The sequence below is a fragment of the Formica exsecta genome, unplaced genomic scaffold (genome assembly GCF_003651465.1).
Source record: "Formica exsecta isolate Colony F162 unplaced genomic scaffold, ASM365146v1 scaffold115, whole genome shotgun sequence".
NCBI classification, from domain to species: domain Eukaryota; kingdom Metazoa; phylum Arthropoda; class Insecta; order Hymenoptera; family Formicidae; genus Formica; species Formica exsecta.
This window is the reverse complement of record NW_021848490.1, coordinates 2,263,377-2,270,916: the sequence shown is the minus strand read 5'-3', so window position 1 is coordinate 2,270,916 and position 7,540 is coordinate 2,263,377. Positions and strand designations below refer to the sequence as shown.

At 26.6% G+C, this 7,540-nt stretch overlaps 2 protein-coding genes across 3 annotated transcripts in view; one reads left to right on the top strand and one right to left on the bottom strand.

Annotated features, from left to right (window-relative positions):
• LOC115237985 (protein numb) overlaps positions 1-7,540 on the top strand; it is a 75,489-nt gene that overhangs the window by 25,717 nt on the left and 42,232 nt on the right. The gene's annotated exons all lie outside the window — the stretch shown is intronic.
• On the bottom strand, positions 4,864-7,251 carry LOC115238024. The gene is made up of 4 exons (XM_029811517.1): positions 7,096-7,251; positions 6,720-6,857; positions 5,493-5,777; positions 4,864-5,266 (listed from the first exon to the last, which is right to left on the bottom strand). The coding sequence occupies exons 1-4, from the start codon at positions 7,138-7,140 to the stop codon at positions 5,057-5,059; spliced, it is 678 nt and encodes a 225-aa protein (XP_029667377.1). The 5' UTR covers positions 7,141-7,251; the 3' UTR covers positions 4,864-5,056.

Below are 7,540 nucleotides of genomic sequence, written 5' to 3'. Positions count from 1 at the left end.
TATATATATATTTTATTTTTTGCTTTTGATTCTGTTTAAAGGAATTGATTGATTGAACTTGGATTGTACAATCATTATTAAAGATAACACAGCATGACAAAAAATATTTTTATACAATCAAGAGTAGAAAACGTAATAGAAAAAATATACTTCTAATTCGAAAATAATTGTGTATCAGCTTTTACAATTATAACGTAAACTCAGCAGTCTATTAGCACTTGTATCTATTGGATCTGTTTTCTTCTTGCACTTGCTGACCAATTCGCCGTAACGCGGTACGTATTGATTTTCGGAGCGGGTGGATCGTCAAGGAGGGATAACGCAGTAGGGCAACTCCTTCTATGATATCTTTTTTTACCGTTTTCTCATTTTGCCACTATCCTTTTATCGTAACACAAGACACGCGTTCTTGCCCGATCGTTGATGAAACTCGTCAGAGGACCCCAGACGCACGTTGTTGAATCTCATGCTATATTGTCCTATATGATAGAGGAATTCTCATTTTTCTCTAGAAAGTGTGTAGCAACAAATTTCTTTTTATCCTTCAATTGTCTTTGTTTAATTTTTAAAATCCATGCTAAATGTTCGTGGATGATTTTTTCAAATCAAAACTTTTGATTGTATATATGATTCTGAATATTGATATTTTATCTTTTATTTGATATATGGATATTTTTTAAGTTTTTTTTTTTAAATATATATATATTTCTCAAAATGTTTATTTAAAACATTTTCTAAAGGAAACATCTCCTTAAAATTTAATTGTGCGTTACTATTAAAAGAATTTCATATAAAATATAACTTTTAATTAAAATTGTTACAATATTTACGTATATATATAATTAATATTTCTATGAGTACATGGTGTGTTAGCTAAAACATATGATGCGGTACATAAAAAAGGATATATATATTTTTTGAAATATTGCGAAATGTTATTACAATTGCCAACTATCTTTGAATTTTACAAAGCATTGATTTTTTCTCCCGATATGCTAAAACTAAAATAATAAATTAAAACCTTTGAATGGCTATATAAATGGAAATTTAGTTGCTATTCGAGAAACGATTTGCTTCTGTCGGAGCAAGTCATTAATCTTCTTGTTCGCGACGGTTCTCTAATGCCAATTTCTCGTATATACTATATATAATAATGAATAATTTCTATTTAATAAAAGTGTCACACGAAAAAATTGTTCAAATAATTTTATAATATCAAAATAATATAATTTACAATACAAAGAACTAAAGAGTTATTATATCTTGTATTTTATAATCTATTTTTGTGTAACTAAATGGGTTAATGGATCGTTCGTATAGAGCGAGCGTGTAAACTGTTATGTTTTTTATCAGCTTTACGTCGGCTCCACAATCATATCTTGTGGTTTGCATGAATTTTTGCGGTTTTATCCTCGTTTACGATAGTTCCTAGTAATACTATAAAACCGTGCATATACGGAATATATGAATACTTCGTTTTAATATTCATCGCAGCGCTTATGCGCATAAAAGAAATGAAATTAAAATATTTCATAGCAATCTATAATCACGATTTTATTATTTGTGCATTTAATTGCAAACTAAATATAATTAATTATGAATTAAATCTGAGAGAATAATTACAATTTTTTTAAAACTATGTATGCATGAATTATGAATAATATCAATAAATTCAATTTTATTCGAATGTATATGGTTTCACTTTTTAAAGACTTAATTCTTCGAAATACATTTACCTATGTTTGAAGATGATACTACATTATTATCTATTTGCTCGTTTAGAATCAATTCATACAAGTTTTAATAGCAGAATTTTGTCGTAATGGGAAAAATACTAATTGTAAGATGATATTTAATGTATAATTTAAAATAATGATGTATAATTTAAAAATGCTTTTATTTTTTTATCGATCTCCATTTCAACACACGATAATATTTTTACGTCGAAAACGTAATAAGTTTTCCATAATTTTATTTGGAGAAGAAAGTTTGTGCAAACAAACTCGTAAAAAAATAGTACTGCACGTAACGTCCTCATGCCTTGATTTTCTTTTATGAACTTATTCTCTACATATATATGTATTTTCTTCCAATTGTATTGGATACATTTCATTATAGACTCAAGAAAGTTGGGACACCTCTTATCGTTTTATCAACTGAAAAAAGAAAAATGCTGATATACAAGTTAGAGGACCAAAAGAATTTTAAATGCGCCTCGTTTAAGATGGCATTGTTTTCATAATTACGAAACATTTCTTTAATTAATTATTGGTCATTTTTAAAAGAACGAGTGCAGCAATTTGGAAAGACATTAGTTTGAACAAAAATATAAATACTTTTATTCACATTAATTATTTATTTTTCTTTTTTCAATTTTTATTTATATACCATACATTTTTCATACACCTATTTTAAATAAGAACAGATTTTTGATATTATTAACACAGATATCCAACATTTTTTTAAGTAAATTATAATATTTCTTTATTAAATGAAAAATGTGCTAAAGTATCGTTTAATTAAAAGAAATAATTATATATAAGAAAGAGAGAGAGACAGTTAGAAATATTTATTTTATAATATGTTGCAATATTTACAAAAAGAGGAACACGCGAAAGAGAGTTTTATTTATTGTCAAAATAAAGAATAATTTTTTATGAAACGATGAATTTGCAGTATCTTATGAAAGCATTATAAAAGCAGACAAGGCAGATTGTGCCATAGGCGCAGTCATTCCTTCTATACACGGTGTAGATAGGTTTGACTTTAGTCAGGCGTTGTCAATAATGAAGATACGATTCGAACAAAAAATTGATCAACTTTATTCATGCATCTTGCTTTACATTACTAGTTTTTGCGACAAGTTTGTTGATAAAGCGCTTTGTCCGAGTAGATCATTTTGCTTTTTATGTTATTTTATAAGAATTTCAAACTGTTTATTCATATAATTTGAAAAATAATAATTGTAAAAAAGATATTGCAAATGCGAAATTTAAAAGATATTTTAATAAGAAAAGGAAATATTTTAATTTTATTTAAAGAATAGCCGTATACATTTTAATGCTCGTCTTAATTCTAGATATATATGCAGCGAAAAATATGCAAATGTATACATGAGAAAAAAGAACTTTGCTCTTATAGATTATAAAAATGTTACTATGACTACATATTTTCCTAAACATGATTAAACTTTTTTATTACAACCAATTTTTTAATCACTATTATAATAATCACAAAAAATTTGTTTATTAACAGAAAACAGAAAAATTTTATCGAAAAAATTTATTCGGAGGGATACGACAATTTATTGCTTAACGCAAACGTAAATATGACAATAAATGAAATATGCGTTAACATAATCATTTTTCTTTTTCTATGACTAATAGCATTATCGATTACCAGATGGCTCGTATACGCACAATATGTGCACATTATAAGAAAAAATCTAGCGCAGCATATATAAAATCCAGATATTAATATGTGATACTAATCTTTCAAATTATAATGCTTGTCCATGAAAATATGATACTAATCTGAAGCAAGAATTAAAATTGGTATAATTTCGTTAAGTATAGATTCGATGCCGTAAATACGAAGACATAAAAAGTGAATGTGATAAATTTATTTCTGATAATGTGAAAACGTTACAATCAACATAAAAGACTTCCCCGTATATCTATAGCATTAGAGATTGAACTCACGGAAATTATATCTGTTTCAATTCTTGCTCAATTCTTTTGCTGCTTTTTTTGTAATCACAATTATTTGTTAACAAAATTAATTAATATGAATATCAGTGACTATGATTGTTAAAAGCGCGCAATTATATAATAATAATATAATAATGTAAATAATATAAATTAATAATAATATTATTTTTTTTATATTTTTGATGATATTTCACGCTTTTTCTTGCAGTCACTAATTATGCGCATACGTCATGAAGATACAGTCGCACCATATATTACTTGTTCTGTTTTTTTTTTTTTTTGTATACGATATGAGTCATATTATTATAATTAATACAATTACTCAACGATGAGTAATCGCGGGTGCTGAGAGCAGTGATCTCTGATTCATCTGATCGCTATCGTTTGTTTGTAATACCTTTCAAACAAAATGAATACAAAATGACAAAACCGTTGTTATAAAAAAAAAAAAAAAGAATTATCGTTGTTTGACAGAGAATAAAGTCTAGCGAAACAATGCGAGATGATACTTTCTGATTAACGTGGACACGGTTAACGTGAGCATACACAACGCCTCTTTCACTGTCTGATTATTGTGTAGTCTCCTGTAACGAAAACAATGTGAGCGTTGTGGTTCAATGGTGACATTGATTGGTTCTTCGTCTCTTCTCTCATAATCGACGTCAACGACGATTTTATATGTCGCGCCCATTATACCGATTTTGTCATGTATATTATGTTTAAGCCCACACGTATAAGATATTTTTCATTTTTAGATTCTTTCTTATTTATTCTCTCATTTACATCATTTTTTTCAGTCTTTTTTTATTCTACCAAACTCTTCTTTAGGTTACTCTTTCTCATGCTTATATGCTATTTGCATTTATTGATTACAATCAAGGCATTCAAACTCTATTACTTAAATTGATTATGCATAGTTTTATTACTTTTTACAATCGAAGAAATTTTTCTATATATCTTCTTACTTAAGTTTTATTTCTTTGAAAAATTTTTCAGAAAAACATTCTGTTATATAAAATTGATAAATACTATAATAAGACATATAATAAAATTACTAAAATTTTTTGTTAGATTATTACATTTTTATATTTATTTTTATTAGTTCCTTAAAGCTATCTTTTTTATTTAAAAGATAAATATAGTTATGATAATATTTTGTTAATGTTATTTATTAACTTTTACATTTTTGAAGATATGTGCATATAATTACTTATACATATAGTGCTTTGCATATTATGAAGAAAAGAATCTTGCTCATACATTCGTAACAATAATATGTATTTATAATAATACATATAGTGTAGTATATTAATATAGAGTGAATGCTCACATATTAATTGAATAATTTATATGAATATTTCCACAATGCTTTGAATGCAGTGTCCCGTATCGGCGAAAAGTCCACAGGTATGTTCTAAGTTAAATTTATGAGATAGGTTTTCATAGCATCTTGTCACATCTGGGAGAAGACGGATCAAATTGAAGGGAAAAACCGTAAGAATTTCAGATATCGCAACACGAACAAGTTCACTGATGTTTATATCAACTAAGTTTCTCTGAAAAAGTGAATATGTTAAGTATATTAGAGATTTTTTGAAAAGTTTTTCTAACAATCACAATTCTATCAATTGCAGAAAAAATTGGTAATTTCTTGGTATATTAAAACAAATTTAAATATTTTTGATTATATGTATAGTTTAAATAGTTTGAAAATTTTACTTTATTATCAAAGACTTTAAAATTTAAGATGAGTAGAATAAAAATAAATATTAAAATATTTACGTTTATTATATTGAGGAACGAAGTTATATCGAAAGGGTTCTGGAGGTGTTGTAACATATTATCCACATCTTTCGTTAGACTTCTCTGCACATCATTTGCCAGATCGGTCAATTTTTTTATGTTTGCATTGGCCGAAAGCGTTTCATTTCTATTCCTTAAGCAGGAACTAAAAGTCGATGACAATTGAATGACAGTCTCACGTCCCTCATTATAGAGTTTAGTGCATACAACATTAGCATTCTGGACTTTGTTTAGGTATCCTTGTAAAACATCCTCGATGCCAAACTGTCAATAAATATTTAAAAAATATTAATATTTCACATTTTTTTAAGTGTTATTATATCAAAGAGAAACATTTCCATAAAATTTAATTCTTCTTAGGCAATTAGATGAGAAGGAAGAAAACTAGAAAAAAGATTATGCTTCGAAATAAATAAACCAAAACATGCGTGAGGTAAATGTGTTTAGAGTTTTATATGTCTCAGTTAACAATAAACTTGATATTTTTTTTAGAAATGCGAATTTATTCTATTAACTTTATTAGATTACGTGATATTACGAAATTCGCGGAGAACAGCAAAACAATCGGAGAACAATAAAACAATATTATTCTTTATTAATTTATTGTGATTATGCAGTATTAATATCGGCATATCACGAAACTTTTTTCGTATTATTTCTACTTTTGCTATTTCTAATACAAGCAATTTGCATTCAACGCGTAAATTAAACATAAGTACTGCATTTGAGAAATATAATCCGATACGAATGTCGAATAAAAAAATTATAAGCTCTATTTCTGCGAATATAATATAAAAAACTGATGTAATAAAAAAAATTCGATGTTTCTTCTAGCAATTGCTTGACAATTACTAATTATGACAATTACTAATTATTGACTATTTATTCTTTCGCAGACATGAAATAATCGAATCAGAAATAACTTAATGATATAATTTGATATACGAGGGTGGATCGAGAAAAGTAACTTGGTTCAAAATAACAGACAATGGTTTTAAATTTAAAAAAGACGCTTGTGTTCAAATAACTCGAACGAATAATATTTGGCAGCAAACTTTACATGCATTCTTAAGAAGAATGGAACTATACGATGACATATATATTTGTCGTTCTCCCACATAGAAAATACACGAACCAAGTTACTTTTCGATCTACCATCGTATTTGCGCTTTACGTTTTGATAGTTAAATTTATGTTAAAACTTACGTTTATTTTTGATGCATCATTTTTAAGATCTGGAATGTCATCACTCACTATTATTGGAGGATTAGTTGAAGGTTCTCTTGATATAATATGCGGTATGGGAGGTAACAGATTAAAACCTCTTACTTTTTGGAAGTTGAGCTGAAATTAAATGAATAAATGTATTAGTACAAAACATGTGGCAGACATATATGTAATTATTTTCAATAAGAGAGAGAATTATTATCATTTTATATATATATAGAAATTGTAATATAATAATCAAATACCAACCAAAATATCTCTAGTTATCATTTTATTGAAAATTTAATATGTTCAATTTTATTTTCAATTTTTATGATGCAAACAACTATTTTAGATTTAAGATCATGATACTTACAGAAACGGCTACAATAACGCAACTTATAGTGATAATTTTGAACATTGTGTTGTGATGTATTACACTTCACGATTTTTCAATGATAATATTTTTTCAAACTAAAACTCACACGTTTATATATAACATATCCACCTCCAACCTTCGTAAGATATTGTTCAGATATGCAAATTAACTTGTCAAACTTCGACCATTCATATTACTATGCAGTTGCTCTAATTAGCTTGAATAAATAATGATTGTAACATACAAAATGTATTACTCAGAAAGAGCTTGGCATTTTACTTTTGTGATGTATTATGTTTGTCTTTCTGCGTCATTTTATTTTGCTTATGATAATTTTTTGCATTTTGCGTTTATAATAGATACTATAATACACACATATATGTAATAAAATATATTAAATATATTTTAACAGGAAATCCCTTCTATGCATTACATATATATA